The 17,810-nt window shown below is 44.7% G+C and overlaps 1 protein-coding gene across 11 annotated transcripts in view; it reads left to right on the forward strand.

Moving 5' to 3' along the window:
- The window catches only part of LOC110538892 (homeobox protein cut-like 1), a 256,649-nt gene that overhangs the window by 168,077 nt on the left and 70,762 nt on the right, over window positions 1-17,810 (forward strand). For all 11 annotated transcript variants that reach the window (XM_036937492.2, XM_036937496.2, XM_036937494.2 and 8 more), the window contains exons 6-8: window positions 701-860; window positions 3,124-3,200; window positions 5,992-6,058. In XM_036937492.2, the coding sequence (XP_036793387.1) occupies window positions 701-860; window positions 3,124-3,200; window positions 5,992-6,058 (304 nt within the window). The remainder of the gene's footprint in view (window positions 1-700; window positions 861-3,123; window positions 3,201-5,991; window positions 6,059-17,810) is intronic.

Below are 17,810 nucleotides of genomic sequence, written 5' to 3' on the forward strand. Positions count from 1 at the left end.
TCGGTCTCTCTCTCTCTCGGTCTCTCTCTCTCGGTCTCTCTCTCTCGGTCTCTCTCTCTCTCTCGGTCTCTCTCTCTCTCGGTCTCTCTCTCTCTCGGTCTCTCTCTCTCTCTCGGTCTCTCTCTCTCTCGGTCTCTCTCTCTCTCGGTCTCTCTCTCTCTCGGTCTCTCTCTCTCTCGGTCTCTCTCTCGGTCTCTCTCTCTCTCGGTCTCTCTCTCGGTCTCTCTCTCGGTCTCTCTCTCGGTCTCTCTGTCTCTCTCTCTGTCTCTCTCTCTCTCTCTCTCGGTCTCTCTCTCGGTCTCTCTCTCTCTCTCGGTCTCTCTCTCTCTCTCGGTCTCTCTCTCGGTCTCTCTCTCTCTCTCGGTCTCTCTCTCTCTCTCTCGGTCTCTCTCTCTCTCGGTCTCTCTCTCTCTCGGTCTCTCTCTCTCTCGGTCTCTCTCTCTCTCGGTCTCTCTCTCTCTCTCTCTCTCTCGGTCTCTCGGTATCTCTCTCTCTCTCTCGGTCTCTCTCTGTCTCTCTCTCTCGGTCTCTCGGTCTCTCTCTCTCTCGGTCTCTCTCTCTCGGTCTCTCTCTCTCGGTCTCTCTCTCTCGGTCTCTCGGTCTCTCTCTCTCTCTCTCTCTCGGTCTCTCTCTCTCTCTCGGTCTCTCTCGGTCTCTCTCTCTGTCTCTCTCTCGGTCTCTCTGTCTCTGTGTCTCTCAGAGGTCACAATTAAAGCACTTAAGGAGAAGATAGAAGAGTATGAAGAGACCCTGAAGAAGCAGGCCAAGGAGCTGGGCCAGGAGGAGAGGAGAGAGGAAGAGAAGGAGAAGAAAGAGGGCGAGGATGGGCAGCTCCACAACAACCATGCAGAGGAGGCGTGGTAAGCAGGAACGCCCCCTGTAGCCTGTACCGTGTTCTGCCGCTACTCTGCTAGTGAGGACTGGCTGTGGGGGATAGGCTTACTAGTGTTTGCCAGCAGACAGAAACTACTGGCTGCAGTTTGTGTCTGAGTATGAGCGACGGTTAGGCCCAGACGGAATACCCTTACAGCTGTTGTCTGCATATTTCCATACTTCCATGGTGAACCAATGGTTCTCTAAATTCTGTCCCTTCAGTCGTCTGGCCTTAACGATGGTCAGTGTTGTTTGCTATATGTTTGCTTTGTAGGTCGGTGACCAACTTTAGTTCAAATTACGCCCAGGGTTGTTGTGAAGGGCACTGAGACGGACTCCCTATCACGTTGACATTTACACTTTCATTCAGCACTGGAGCTGAGCAGATATTGAATCCGGAATGAGAACTGGCAGTCATTTGTTTTTTTTACATTGTTTTACCATTGTATTCCTATTGAACTTGCTCCTAATCATAACTGAATGTGAGATATCTCGATTTCAACTCGAACCGGCTCTCCCTCAATGTCACACAATATTATATGATCCCATCAGTGTTTCCTGATGGAGGCATATGCGGCCTTTCCACAAGGATTTTATTGGGACCGCCCAACCCTAGCTATAATCCCTTTGCACCGTAATACCTTTTAATTCACTGCTGTTTGTTTACTCCTAAACCCCCCGGCATGGATGGTAATACCGCACTGAGCCTCCTGATCATCACTGCTGCCAGACTGTCACTCACAGGACAGGGACACAGTTCTGCTCTGTTATCTGTTACGTCAGAGGGCAACAATTACAGGCCATTGTGACCTGTCACCGCTGTCACCTTTTTTTTTACAAAAGCGCCACCGTAGAGCACGACCCCGTTTTGCTACCTTGAATTATTCTGTTTCCTGGGAGGAAAAGAGGGAGAGAGAGAGTGATCAAAATCTGCACAACCATTCAATGGGCCGGCTGTGATGTGTTGATTCAGGGTCTTTCTGCCTGGCATCAAGTGGTGTTACAAGTTGTAGTGACTGTAGCAGTAAGGACAGATTACAGCATGACAACTCTCCACAGGGCGCAGGGTCACGAGTGGTGGGCACTAAAATGATGCTTATAGTGATTGGACACACTGCCCAACTCCCTGAACTCTAGCATCTCACCAGCTCTATTTTTAGGCCACACACTCTGGCTAGGTTGAGGATATGTAATATCTGGTGGTGTCTCACACACTATTAAACCTAAATATAGAGAGACAGTAGACATCCCAGATTATAAAACCGTATGTTCCAAGCGGTCTAAGGCAAACAATCTCAGTGCTTGAGGCGTCACTACAGACCCTGGTTCGATTCCCGGCTGTATTACAACCGGCCGTGATTGTGAATCCCATAGGTTGGCGCACAGTTGGCCCAGCGTCGTCCGGGGTAGGCCATCATTGTAAATAAGAATTTCTTCTTAACTGACTTGCCTAGTTAAATAAAGCTTAGATAAAAATAAATAAATGCCAGGATTTCCAAATCTGGCAACTAGAGAGTTCCTACCCACACATCTGATAAACAAGAGATGATATGGATAGTGGCTACCAATGAGACCCAACCTTGATAACCTTTCCTTTTGGAGGTTGAGTCTCTTATAATGAACCAACTCCCAAGGACAAACCAACTCAACCCCTCTCATCTTGTCCTCAGTAACAGCTAAGCCAGTCAGGAGGTGTCGTTAATTCTTCAGCGTTTGGCGTGTTCCCCCTGCTTTTTAGCGCAGAGGTAAATTGATGAGAAGTCTGTTGGTGCAGGAGAGCTGGCGGCATGAAGAAAAAGGCCCTATAGGTGCCCTGGTGTTCCAGTATTAAAAGTAATAACCCACAGACAGACCAGACAGAGCAGAACAGAGGGTGTCTTCACTATAATGTATTTATTTATGTATTTAACCTTTATTTAACTAGGCAAGTCAGTTAAGAACAAATTATTATTTACAATGACGGCCTACCCCGGCCAAACCCGGACGACGATGGGCCAATTGTGCACCGCCCTATGGGACTCCCAATCACGGCCGGTTGTGATACAGCCTGGTATCAAACCATGGTGTCTATAGTGATGTCTCAAGCACTGAGATGCAGTGCCTTAGACCACTGCACCACTTGGGAGCCCCAAGTTATGCTACATTAGCCTTTTGAAATGCTGCTAAGCGAAAAAAAAATATTACGCAGTGTTGCTCTGCTAGCCTGTTCCCTCTCATAGCTAACTTGTATCTCTTCCTCTGTCCACACAGTCAACAACAGGAGAACCAGGAGTCTGCAGTGTCAAAGCTGGAGGAGGCAGACAGTAAGGCCCAGTCCTTACAGACAGGTAAACAGTTGCTAACCTTCTACACCCAGTTATAGTCTCACAGGTCCAATCCTAACTTGAGATCCGCATGTATACTATCCCAAACCTTTGTATAAATGCCCCCAATGTGGCACAGTTAAGGCTCGCTTGGTGTCAACACACTTCTCAGCTGGCAGTATGTCTTTATGTTGACCCAGAAGGTAGCATCAGATGGTGGATTCTCCTCTGTCTCTCTCTTTCTATCTGTCCTTTTGGCTGGCTGGCTGACTACTGCCTAGTGAGTGACTAATCCAGGCCTGTCAACACTGTCCCAGTCCCCGCCCTATGCAGCCTTCTCCCTGCTCTAGGACTGACAGTCCCTTGTCACAGCACATCAGCTCGAGTCCAGGCCCAGCCACTCGCCCTAGTATTGTAGCCTGCTGAGGAGAGAGAGGAGAGAGAGAGCTTATAGTACAAAGGCCCATGCTTAATTATGAGGTTTATGCTTAAAATATAATTTTATCACCATATGAAATTGGCAGCCAGGTTGGCAGTAGATGGTTATGATGGTTAAATTATCATAGCCTAATAATAGATACCCTTTGAAATAGTACCATTTGGTACATAAAGATACTAACAATTCTATTGGGTATTTAAGAAATAGTAAAAACAAACTATCAGAAAAGTAATAACTACTAGTATGTAATTTACTTACAAATAGCAGCTGTAAGAGGACTGTAAAATAAAGTTACCAGAGTTGTCTTAGGTTGTGAAACCTAAGATGTGGCTTTTCTAGAAGCCTTACCTCATGTAGCTGGAGGCAGAGAGGCCTCACTCAGTCCTTACAGGAATCTATAGAGGGCAGCATGTTAGGGCCTAGCAGTACTACTTCTTCCATCCAACCACCGCTGGTCTGTATGTTAGGGCCTAGCAGTAGTACTTCTTCCATCCAACCACAGCTGGTCTGTATGTTAGGGCCTAGCAGTACTACTTCTTCCATCCAACCACCGCTGGTCTGTATGTTAGGGCCTAGCAGTAGTACTTCTTCCATCCAACCACAGCTGGTCTGTATGTTAGGGCCTAGCAGTAGTACTTCTTCCATCCAACCACCGCTGGTCTGTATGTTAGGGCCTAGCAGTAGTACTTCTTCCATCCAACCACCGCTGGTCTGTATGTTAGGGCCTAGCAGTAGTACTTCTTCCATCCAACCACAGCTGGTCTGTATGTTAGGGCCTAGCAGTAGTACTTCTTCCATCCAACCACCGCTGGTCTGTATGTTAGGGCCTAGCAGTAGTACTTCTTCCATCCAACCACAGCTGGTCTGTATGTTAGGGCCTAGCAGTACTACTTCTTCCATCCAACCACCGCTGGTCTGTATGTTAGGGCCTAGCAGTAGTACTTCTTCCATCCAACCACAGCTGGTCTGTATGTTAGGGCCTAGCAGTAGTACTTCTTCCATCCAACCACCGCTGGTCTGTATGTTAGGGCCTAGCAGTAGTACTTCTTCCATCCAACCACCGCTGGTCTGTATGTTAGGGCCTAGCAGTAGTACTTCTTCCATCCAACCACAGCTGGTCTGTATGTTAGGGCCTAGCAGTAGTACTTCTTCCATCCAACCACCGCTGGTCTGTATATTAGGGCCTAGCAGTAGTACTTCTTCCATCCAACCACCGCTGGTCTGTATGTTAGGGCCTAGCAGTAGTACTTCTTCCATCCAACCACAGCTGGTCTGTATGTTAGGGCCTAGCAGTACTACTTCTTCCATCCAACCACCGCTGGTCTGTATGTTAGGGCCTAGCAGTAGTACTTCTTCCATCCAACCACCGCTGGTCTGTATGTTAGGGCCTAGCAGTACTACTTCTTCCATCCAACCACAGCTGGTCTGTATGTTAGGGCCTAGCAGTAGTACTTCTTCCATCCAACCACCGCTGGTCTGTATGTTAGGGCCTAGCAGTAGTACTTCTTCCATCCAACCACAGCTGGTCTGTATGTTAGGGCCTAGCAGTACTACTTCTTCCATCCAACCACCGCTGGTCTGTATGTTAGGGCCTAGCAGTAGTACTTCTTCCATCCAACCACCGCTGGTCTGTATGTTAGGGCCTAGCAGTACTACTTCTTCCATCCAACCACCGCTGGTCTGTATGTTAGGGCCTAGCAGTAGTACTTCTTCCATCCAACCACCGCTGGTCTGTATATTAGGGCCTAGCAGTAGTACTTCTTCCATCCAACCACCGCTGGTCTGTATGTTAGGGCCTAGCAGTAGTACTTCTTCCATCCAACCACCGCTGGTCTGTATGTTAGGGCCTAGCAGTAGTACTTCTTCCATCCAACCACCGCTGGTCTGTATGTTAGGGCCTAGCAGTAGTACTTCTTCCATCCAACCACAGCTGGTCTGTATGTTAGGGCCTAGCAGTAGTACTTCTTCCATCCAACCACCGCTGGTCTGTATATTAGGGCCTAGCAGTAGTACTTCTTCCATCCAACCACCGCTGGTCTGTATGTTAGGGCCTAGCAGTAGTACTTCTTCCATCCAACCACAGCTGGTCTGTATGTTAGGGCCTAGCAGTACTACTTCTTCCATCCAACCACCGCCGGTCTGTATGTTAGGGCCTAGCAGTAGTACTTCTTCCATCCAACCACAGCTGGTCTGTATGTTAGGGCCTAGCAGTAGTACTTCTTCCATCCAACCACCGCTGGTCTGTATGTTAGGGCCTAGCAGTAGTACTTCTTCCATCCAACCACCGCTGGTCTGTATGTTAGGGCCTAGCAGTACTACTTCTTCCATCCAACCACAGCTGGTCTTCCTTCAAAATGCTTCATTTGTTTTTTTCAGCACTTGAAGCAACTCAGGCAGAGCTTTTGGACCTGAAGAGCAAGTATGACGAAGAGTCAACATCAAAGTAGGTCCCAGTTCCTTTACTTCACGCTGTTGCATTTGTGACACACACGCGCACACTCTCGAAATCCCCAGAGTCTTGGTTGCTGTGCGCCTTTGATTAGGAGATTTTAAAAAACGCTGTGGTTGCCATCTGCAGTAATTGCACCTGAATCTATGGAAAATCTAATCCCCTGTAATAACCCACCTCATTCTATAATCATACATCACATTACCCTTTCATACTCAGTCATGTTCTCTCATCTGATCCTAGATCAGTGTACTGCTAGTCATCCAGCCCTGCCCACCCTGAAAGGAATGGAATATAATGTCTATAATTGCTCACCATAACGATGCTGAGTACAAAGTAGTCCCCAGGATTTATCACCGTTTGGCTCTATGATTCATATCAAAGTATTCATAATCGACATGGAGGCTTCTTAGCTCTCTTCAACCTGAATGAGTGGGAAGAGTTGTTGTTGTAATAGTGAGGAGGAGGGTGGAGTAGTCTGGGATGGGTAGAAAATTGTTAGTTACAAGGTTTAGTGTGTGTGTGTCTACTAAATACACTGTGGTTACATGTACTGTATGTACATACAAGGTGTATGTGTGTGCTCGCATAGTAAACTAAAACAAAAGTTAAAATTGGAAATATTTAGTAACCTGAAATAAAAATGCAAACGAAAAACATTTGTAAAACTATACTGAAACTGTTATCTTTGATGGCAAAATTTATTAAAATAAAAAACTTCATAAATTATGTTTAGTTTTAAAAAATGTATTCTAAACTTTGGGCAAAAATCTAATGGCGTTTTCAAGCTTCTGAATCTGGTGGGTAAACACTGCCAGTAGATACGCAAAAAAAAAAATGTATGTGGATACCCCTTAACATTTGTAGATTCGGCTATTTCAACCACACCCATTGCTGACAGGTTTATAAAATCCAGCACACAGCCATGCAATCTCCATAGACAAACATTGGCATAGAATGGCCTGTACTGTAAGAGCTCAGTGACTTTCAACGTGACCCCATCATAGGATGCCACCTTTCCAACAAGTCAGTTCGTCACAATTTCTGCCCTACTAGAGCTGCCCCAGTCAACGGTAAGTGCTGTTATTGTGAAGTGGAAAGTCTAGGAGCAACAACGTATCAGCCACAAAGTGGTTGGCCATACAAGCTCACAATGGGAACACCGAGTGCTTAAGTGCATAGCTCGTAAAAATTGTCTGTCCTCGGTTGCAACACTCACTACCGAGTTCCAAACTACCTCTGGATGCAACTTCAGCACAATAAATGTTTGTCAGGAGCTTCATGAAATGGGTTTCCATGGCCGAGCAGCTGCACACAAGCCTAAGATCACCATGCGCAATGCCAAGCATCGGCTGGAGTGGTTTAAAGCTCGCCCACATTGGATTCTGGAGCAGTGGAAACGCCTTCTCTGGAGTGATGAATCACACCATCTGGCAGGCCCACGGACAAACCTGGGTTTGGCGGATGCCATGAGAACGCTACCTGCCGCAATGCATAGTGCTAACTATAAAATTTGGTTGAGGAGGAATAATGGTCTGGGGCTGTTTTTCATGGTTTCGCTAGGCCCCTTAGTTCCAGTGAAGGGAAATCTTAACGCTACAGCATAAATTGCCATTCTAGACGATTATGTGCTTCCAACTTTGTGGCAACAGTTTTGGGAAGGCACTTTCCTGTTTCAGTATGACAATGCCCCTGTGCACAAAGCGAGGTTCATACAGAATTGGTTTGTTGAGATTGGTGTGGAAGAACTTGACTGGCCTGCACAGAGCCCTGACCTCAACCCCATCAAACAACTTTGGGATGAATTGGAATGCCAAATGCGAGCCAGGCTTAATCGCCCGACCTCATTAATGCTCTTGTGGCTGACTGGAAGCAAGTCCCCGCTGCAACGTTCCAACATCTAGTAGAAAGCCTTCCCAGAATAATGGAGGCTGTTATAACAGCAAAGGGGGACCAACTCCATATTAATGCCCATGATTTTGGGATGATATGTTCAACGAACATGGCGAGCATTGAGAACAGCTTGTGTAGTTGCTGGAGCCGGTCGCAATCCACAACGACCAACTTGTTGACCAGTGACTGGGCCAAGCTAGAGTCTTTTGCAATCAACACCGACCAACTTAAAACTAACAGCCAGTCACTGTCTTGATCTGGTGCCGTGCCTTCTCAACCTTGAGGCACACTTGCAGTCAACTACTGTTACAAAACAGTTGGCACAGGTCCTCCTGAAGTCATTGCGTGAGTGCTTCGCATGTATACTGAATCCTCCGACAGCTATCTTCGATCCAACCCCTGCATCAGCTTAACTGATGGACCCAAGTGTGTCTCTGGCACTGCTTAACAGAGATGGAGTCTTTTGTACTTCAGCAAATCAGAGAGTACAGCCGTGTAGCAGCAGGACCCCAGGAAGATGCCAGCACAATGAATCGAGCAAGAATCTGGACCACAGTACTTCAGAAATAGCTTCCTCGCAACAAATTGTGTCTTGAGGGTCAAACTGACTGGGCATTAAGTGTCCCGTGTGAGCTGCGGAAATACCTGGGATAGGTACAGAGTCACCTCTCCACTTCTGGCAGGCAAGGGTGGTTGTTTATCCAAAGTTGTGCCCTGTGGCACTGGATGTAGTTTCTCCCCCTGCATCCCAACCGTGTGTGGAGAGATTATCTTCTTTCTGTGGACAACTGTCATCAGGCTTGAGGAACCAAACGACCACCTATCTGGAACGCAGAGCCTTGACGATAAACCAGAAAATCTTGTTTGGTTGAAAAGAAACACACACACACACACAAGCTGGCTGGCTGGCTGGCTGGCTGGCTGGCTGGCTGTGAACTAATAGAAGTGTTGTGTTGGTTATGTTTTTGCTGTTGCAGCTGTTTTTAAGAACCCTATTTGAAGGGGTTAGTTAGTGATGCATATTACATAAAGGGAAAGGGTGATAGCTAGTCAGTTGTACAACTGAATGCATTAAACTAACATGTGTCAAATGTGCCATGACTTCATTTGTTGTTTTTTCCTCTCTTTGTCAGATAAAGGCAAAGGTACTTGATTCTTCTTACATCTACTACTAAAGTCAAAAAAACATTGAATTGGTGTTAACCTGGGCAAGAGCGTTTCCTTCCACCATATTTCTTGCATTAGTCTAAGTCACATTAGGATTGATTTATAATTTAAACCAAACCAATGTAATGGCTTAAGCCTGTGTTAGCACATGCTGTGCCATTGTGAACTTAAATGGCTCCTAGCCTCCCGCGCATAGGCTACTTTCTGTCCCTAACACTAAAACTAAGACAAACTAAATAATATAAAAACGAAATAGAAATGAAACTGAAGCTAAATAAAATCTATTAAATCAAATTCTATAAACGAACTGATACTAAACTGAATTTCAAATAAAAGTCTAAAATGTAATAGAAATAAAAACTAATATTAAATCACATAACTATAATAACCTTGGCGCATGCATACATGTGTCTCTATGGCAATGTGCCTATGCCCATATAGTGTACAGTACGAACTAACATGGCAGACTCTCTCTGACTGTAATATCGGTGTCTGTGGCACTGCCTGTGGTCCCGGGACAGGCAGTGCGCAGGCGGTAATTTGTGTGTCAGCTTGTCACAGTGGAATGCTGCCTGTTGCTGCGCCCGGCCGCACACCCACACTCCTCCTCTTGGTCTCGCGTAGCTATTTCAGGGTCCATATCCCACCCAGCCAGGCTCCTGGAAGCAATTTAATTATAGCAGTGCTAACCAAATGAAAGGTGCTGTTGCCAGGCCATCTACGCAGATAAAAACACTCACACCCGGGTTGCTTTTGAAGTGATCCAAGTCCCCATGGTATCAGCGTCAGTCACACGTACACCGTTTCTGGTCAGCAGTGAGAGACATAGGATAGAGATGTATGTGTGTACGTGCTCACGTCCTTCAGATAGAGAATGGGTTTGGCTGTGACTGTGTGTATATTTGCGCATGCTTTGCATACCAAGAATGTGCTCCTTGAGTTCAGTGCCTTCTGTCTGGCAGACAGTGCTTTCATAGTAAGTGTGTGTGTGTGTGTGTGTGTCACTCTGATTGTCTTTCAGAACTAGTGAACCTTGTCTCTTCTCGACGCTAAACACCAGCGCTGCTCTGTTTCAGAGGAACAGAACAAGTTCCCCTTCTCAAACACTCCGCATTAGAGTGACAGGTTATTGCTGCAGCTCTCTCTCTCTCTCACACACACACACACACACAGAGGACTGTATCTTCTCTCTGAGCTGCAGCTAGCTCTCTCTGTCCTCCCCCTTCCTTTCACCATGTAGCTGAATCTGGGCCACTGTATTCTTGTCCTGGAGTTGCCCTGCTGACTGCAGTGGCCCTGACTGCACTGCAGTTTCTACCCACCACTCAATTCTCTCTGTCTACAGGTTTGGAGTCTGTGTTTAGAGTTGCCCTCTGTGACAGGCCAGCACTGTTGGGGCTATAGCTACAGGTCTGGAGTCTGTGCTTAGTGGTGGTCTGTGACAGCTCTTCTGCTCTGGGCAGGTTGTCACAGTGTGGAAGTGCCTGGCAGACGTAGGCAGTTTATCTAGACACTGACAGTGTCTGCCACAGTGACGTCTCATGTGGTCTAGAATCTAGAGAGTATTGTGGGTGGTCTTATGCTGACCTGTCGTCTGGTGATGTTAACTATGGTTTGCACAAGGAGGTGTGTAGTCTATAATCTGGGAGTTTAGTCTTCTATAGTTACTCATCCCGGACGAGCCCCCAGAAACGAATGCATCAATTTGGGGGCAACTGGACCTTGGTGACTAGTGGTTTGCTGTCTCTCTCTACTCCTGGTAGAGTGCAGTTGGTGGTCAGAGAAAAGCACTGCTCTCTCCCAGGTGAGGCGAGAGTGGATTCTCCTGCTCGGGGCTTCCAAGAGACTGACTCTCACCTCACACAGACAACCTGCCCCTCTTTACAAAGACATGACTGAACTCTATTCCTCTCACCTGAGGGAAAAGGATACTGCTTCATTGAGTCTCTTATTAGAGCAGGGAAAACGTTTTACTACTGGTCATTTGACCATCATAGTTGTTGTTTTTCCTGCCAACGGTGACGTATTATTGTGGTGAAGTTCAGGAGCATTATGTGCTAATATATAACTTACTCATAACATAGTTGTATGTAACTCTATCTTCTCAAATGACTTAATTCAATTCTGTGGCTTAGAGGTCTAGAGGGCTTTCGGCTCGTTTCTTGAAACACAAGGCTTCATTTTGTGAGTGCAGTGATGTCATTTGACGAACAGGATGTGATTGACGAAGGGAGGAATTCTATCCTCTGAAGTAGACCATTTAGGTAGCGCTTATCTGTCACCTCTGATGAAGTCACACACACACACACACACACACACACACACACACAGACCGACTGACTCTGAAACTGCCAGGATCATTTCTTCTTCTTTTTTTTTATCTATCCAGGTTGATTAGTCTTCACTAACCTGGATCTAAAATATTATTATTTCCAAGATGGATCTAGAGTCAACAAATGTACAAATATTGTCCACATGTTTCTAAATTTAGGGTTTAAACCCAAAGTGGGTCACAACGTAAATGTACAATTATTTCATGAATTACTGGAATTGATTTGGCCAAGTGCAACTGCGCTCATGGTTCAGAGCGGTCTCTGCTTAGTTTGGCAGCTGCGCGAGTGGTAGAGGGAGATGCCCGTGTGCTTCGCTGTTTACCGGCGCTGCAGCACTGTCGTTCAAGCCACTGACTTGTTATTAGTGATGGGCATTACGGCTCTTAAAAAGTCAAACATTTTGTGATAGTTTGACTATGATTGGTGTTAATTCTAATTCAATTATTTAATGAAATCGTACTCTACCTTAACCACAATGTATTTAAAAATGCATTGGTCTGTTATGAAAAAGAACGCTATTAAACATTTGCGCTTAAAGTAGAACTTTTTCATGTATATAATCAAAGTGCATATAAGTCTAACCATTCAAAACGAATACAATCTGAACAGCATAATAGAATATTGCACCATATCAAATTAAAAATAAATAACAATTTGCAAAACTGCAGCATCCCACTTAAAACATTAAACTAGTCCGTCTTTTCTCTCTCTTCTTTATTACCATGTTATAACCAGCAGCACACTGCAATACTGACCATATTTGCATTTGAGAGATTTTCATTCAGAAATGTAAGCTGCCTCACTTTCGAGGAGCTGATGCGGTTTCTTCTCGGAGTAATTATTTGTCCCGTTTGAGAAGACCCTCTGAGGGAACGGAAGTGGCCACTATGCAGAGTCTCCCTGTCATGACTTTAGTAAGCCGTGGGTAGACAGAGGCCTTGTTCTTCCACCAGCTGAGGATCTGCTGAGGCTCCTCCAAATAGGATCGGACCTCCATTATGGCATCTGCTGAGGGATTCCTTCATGCTGCATCACCAGCTGCTCTCTCGTCAAACAGTAGACATTTGTAGCACTACTGCTGGTGCTTCTGCTCCATCTGATCCCTCTTCTTCCTGTTGCCCTGGTGCCTGAGCCAGCTGACTGCTGGGGCTGTCCCTCCCTGCTGCTGGGGCTGTCCCTCCCTGCTGCTGGGGCTGTCCCGCCCTGCTGCTGGGGTTATTCTTTGAAGAGCCTCATCAATCGTTCTGGCATCACTGAAGGCTAACTTCTTAAACCTGGAGTCAAGTGCAGTGGTTTCTGATAGCATGTGATTATATTGCATTCTGTGGAACTTTCTGTCCATTGATGAACTTAGGGTGTCCATCAACTCTGTCACATGTCCTGTGGTTACATTTGCTTCTCTCTGGCGGCTGGCTGTGATTCGCTGCAGACCCTTACACAGGAGTATCATTTTTTTGGGCTGTCACATAGCTGAAAAGAGAACAGTAACTTATTAGTTCATGTTTTGTCTACTGATACTACATTCTCATCTACTGCTCATATACATATATAATACTGGATTAAATAATGTAATAACTGCTTACTGTACCTCTCCACTGATCTCCACAGTGACCTGCACAAAGGGTTCCAGGACTCTGCACACCTCCTCCACCTCCCATTCTTCTTGGGTCAGAGCATCAACATGCGTATTGACAATGGCCAGGATAGAGATGATGGCATCCTTTAACTCAAGAAACCGCTTCAACATATAAATAGTTTAATTCCACCTTGTAGTGCAGTCATGTTTAGGCCTCAGCTCAGGCATCCCCATCTGGCATTGTGTAGACTTTAGTTATTCAGCACCCACTGTGCTCCTGTGGAAGTATTCCACAGCTGCTTTCACTTTGTCCACAGTGGGCTTCATCACCTTCAGAGCATCTCTTACAATCAGGTTGATTGTGTGGGCAAGACATGGATGATGGGTCCATTTTAAAATGTTCATGGCTTTGGTTATGTTAGCTGCATTGTCGCTAACGTTGTGTTAGACCACGTTTCCATCTACTTGCCATTCTCTGGCCACTCTCAACAGTTCCTCTGCCAAGTTCACTGAGGTGTGTATGTCTAGCAGTCCAGAAGGCAGCTAGACATCAAAAAATCTTCCATGAAGTGACATGTAACTGTCATGTAAGAAGTGGTTACCCTACATGTCCAGCAGTCAGTGGTAAGGCAAACTGCAGTAGCTTTTTGGACTCTTTCCCGCACTGAAGCTGGTGTGCTCTCATACAGTTGTGGAAAAGTGATTTTTAAAGGTTTTTCCTGCTAGGAATTGTGTACATTGGATTTAGACCAGTGCTATAATTTCTAAAACCTCTGTCCTCCACGATAAAAAATGGCTGGAAATCATTTTAGCCAATGCAATATCAATTTGGTCTTGTTTTGCTTCAGATATAGACTTTGGCATAAACTGGTCTATAGAAGAATGCGTTGCTGCGGAGTAGGCCTACTTGACTAAGAAGATATATCGCCACGTGGAGGTGCTGGCTCCACCACTATCACTAGTCGGCCTGCTAGATTCTCGAAGCTCCACTACAGCTAGCTTCACAGTTGGGTGCACAGTTTGCATATGCCGGTGTAGGTTGTGCATAGAACCAGCTTTATTTGAGATTTTGTTTTGGCAAATTCTACACTGTGCTCTAACATTGTCTACATTATCCAAATGCTACTGTGCCTCCGACTCATTTTCCAGCTGTTGTTTTCAAGCTGTCCTTCCTCTCTCTCCTTGGCTGCTAAGTGTGTGACTGAGTGAGTTGGCTCGGCCTTCCCTCACGCATCTTTGGTTCATTGGTTGACACTGTGTCTGACAGGAACAACAGGTGAAGCTGTTAGTCTGAGCTTGAGCATTTAGGCCTATGTTATTTTCTTTTTTATTTCTTTGAATTACTTCATTCTATTTATAACTTATTTTTAGAAATAGATTTGGCTCTTTTGATATGTGCGAACGACCCATCACTACTTGTTATTCCCACTCTTCACCGCTGTCATGAAATTGACTCATGCTAGCCACTAGTTCTGACTGAGCTCAATCGTCATGAAACGTAAATACAGTGATGACTTTTTGTCTCTTTCATACAAACTTTGAGAAATAACGAGGAGCGCCCACAATGTGTTTTGTGTGGGGAAGTGCTTAATAATGAGTCTCAAAACGAACAAATTAATAAAACGACACGTCCTGACCTAACATCCAGGCACAACATGACGGTAAACCCAGGGAGTTCTTTCAGAACAGGACAGAATGCTTCAGGAAACAGTGCTTCGGAAGTGGAAAAGTCAACTAGCAAAGCATTGTTGTCATTTTATAGCAGATGTAAGCAGAAATAAGGGAGTACTATCTCATAGTAGTAGATGTGAGTTTCTCTTTCAAACAATCCCCTGGCCTTGTAACGTTACACAGCTAATAGCTAATGTTAGCCAAAGCAAGCTAACTAGCTACTGAGAAACAGTACAGATGAAGATAAAATTGTCAGGCCTACTGTACATTTGTTCAACATACTGTTGAAATGATTGAAAACAAGTCTTGGTTGGAACTGTTACAAGTAATACTTGTTCTCCTTAACTGGAATAAATTGATTGAAGCAAGATGCTTTTTGAGACAAACACTCACACAGTTCTGGGTTGCTCATCTGCAGCAGAAAGCAGTAGATGTTCTGAGCCAGTTTGGCACCACATTCCTATGCAAGTCAGGGTTCTCAAGTGCAGAAACAGTGTCAATGCTGAGCATGACCTCAGTGTTGCACTGTCAAAAACTGAGCCCAGAATACACATGCTTGTTGAAAACTTCAACCAGCCTCACACCTCTCATTAGGATTGTGTGCAAGTCGGAAGTTTACATACACCTGAGCCAAATACATTTACACTCAGGTTTTCCCAATTCCTGACATTTACTCCTAGTAAATATTCCCTGTCTTAGGTCAGTTAAGATCACCACTTTATTTTAAGAATCTTAAATGTCTGAATAATAGTAGAGATAATGATTTTTCTGATTTTATTTCTTTCATCACATTCCCAGTGGGTCAGAAGTTTACATACACTCAATTAGTATTTGGTAGCATTGCCTTTTTAAATTGTTTAACTTGGGTCAAACGTTTCAGGTAGACTTCCACAAGCTTCCCACAACAAGTTGGGTAAGTTTTGTCTCATTCCTCCTGACAGAGCTGGTATAACTGAGTCAGGTTTGTTGGCCTCCTTGCTCACACACACTTTTTCAGTTCTGTATGCCTCTAGGGAGAGGGAACGCAACACCCTGCTACAACTCAACTCCCCGTGGAGTGAAGAGGTATGGGACTGTAGGTGCGGGTAAGAATTTATTTATTACTTCACACGGTAAATTTTGGGGAAAGGGGCTGGACAGAACCAAAGCAAAGAAAGTTAAAGTTAAAAACCCCCCTTTCCTACCTTACCTGCCTACCCACTACTAGATAAACTTTTGTTATTGACCAAATACTTATTTTCCACCATAATTTGCAAATAAATTCATTAGAAATCCTACAATGTGATTTTCTGGATTTTTTTTTCTAATTTTGTCTGTCATAGTTGAAGTGTACCTATGATGAAAATTACAAGCCTCTCACATCTTTTTAAGTGGGAGAACTTGCACAATTGGTGGCTGACTAAATACTTTTTTGCCCCACTGTACAAACTAATCCACAACACAGAAACTGGGGAATGTAACAAGTTCTGCCCACAAATGTTCTATAGGCTTGAGGTCAGGGCTTTGTGATGGCACTCCAATACCTTTCCTTTGTTGTCCTTAAGCCATTTTGCCACAACTTTGGAAGTATGCTTGGGGTCATTGTCCATTTGGAAGACCCATTTGCGACTAAGCTTTAACTTCCTGACTGATGTCTTGAGATGTTGCTTCAATATATCCACATCATTTTCCTGCCTCATGATGCAATCTATTTTGTGAAGTGTACCAGTCCCTCCTGCAGCAAGGTACCCCCACAACATAATGCTGCCACCCCCATGCTTCACGGTGTTCTTTGGCTTGCAAGCCTAACCCTTTTTCCTCCAAGCATAACGATGTTCATTATGGCCAAACAGTTCTATTTTTGTTTCATCAGACCAGAGGATATTTCTCCAAAAAGTATGATTGTTGTCCTCACACTTTGTGTGTGCAGTTGCAAACCGTAGTCTGGCTTTTATATGGCGGTTTTGGAGCAGTGGCAACTTCCTTGCTGAGTGGCCTTTCAGGTTATGTCGATATAGGACTCGTTTTACTGTGGATATAGATACTTTTGTACCCGTTTCCTCCAGCATCTTCACAAGGTCCTTTGTTGTTGTTCTGGGATTGATTTGCACCTTTCGCACCAAAGTACATTAATCTCTAGGAGACAGAACGCGTCTCCTTCCTGAGCGGTATGATGGCTGCGTGGTCCCATGGTGTTTATACCTGCGTACTATTGTTTGTACAGATGAGCGTGGTACCTTCAGGCATTTGGAAATTGCTCCCAAGGATGAACCAGACTTGTGGAGGTCTACAATTTTTTTTCTGAGGTCTTGGCTGTTTTCTTTTGATTTTCCCATGATGTCAAGCAAAGAGGCACTGAGTTTGAAGGTAGTCCTTAAATATATCCACAGGTACATCTCCAATTGACTCAAATGATGTCAATTCGCCTAACAGAAGCTTCTAAAGCCATGACACCATTTTCTGGAATTTTCCAAGCTGTTTAAAGGACAGTCAACTTAGTGTATGTAAACTTCTGACCCACTGGAATTGTGATACAGTGAATTATATCTGAAATAATCTATCTGTAAACAATTGTTGGAAAAATTACTTGTGTCATGCACAAAGTAGATGTCCTAACCGACTTGCAAAAACTATAGTTTGTTAACAAGGAATGTTAAGAGCAACAGTTCCAACCTAGACTTTCTATCAACTATAATTTCTACAGTAGGATGTACAGTAAGATGTATAGTAGGATGTATAGTAGGATGTACAGTAAGATGTACAGTAGGATGTATAGTAGGATGTACAGTAAGATGTATAGTAGGATGTACAGTAAGATGTACAGAAGGCCAGAATATTTATCTGTACTGTTACTTCGGGTTGCACGAGGGCACGATGAAAAAGCCTGTGTGTGTGTGTTCTGTAATACATCTGTGTGATGTGATCAATCTGTTTATTCCAGTTCAGAATGACATTATTTATTGTATTTTAACAGCAACGGTTCCAGCCTAGACAGGTATGTACGAGTGTTTTTAATGGGGAAACATGATAAGATATTTATGGGTATTTCATTGTTATTAACTCTGGCTATATTGCTTTTTTTGGGGGGGGGGCATTAGGGCAATAAAATGTACAGATATTTACGTAT

This window comes from Oncorhynchus mykiss, chromosome 12 (assembly GCF_057628025.1).
Source record: "Oncorhynchus mykiss isolate SJ-2025 chromosome 12, ASM5762802v1, whole genome shotgun sequence".
Classification (NCBI taxonomy): Eukaryota; Metazoa; Chordata; class Actinopteri; order Salmoniformes; family Salmonidae; genus Oncorhynchus; species Oncorhynchus mykiss.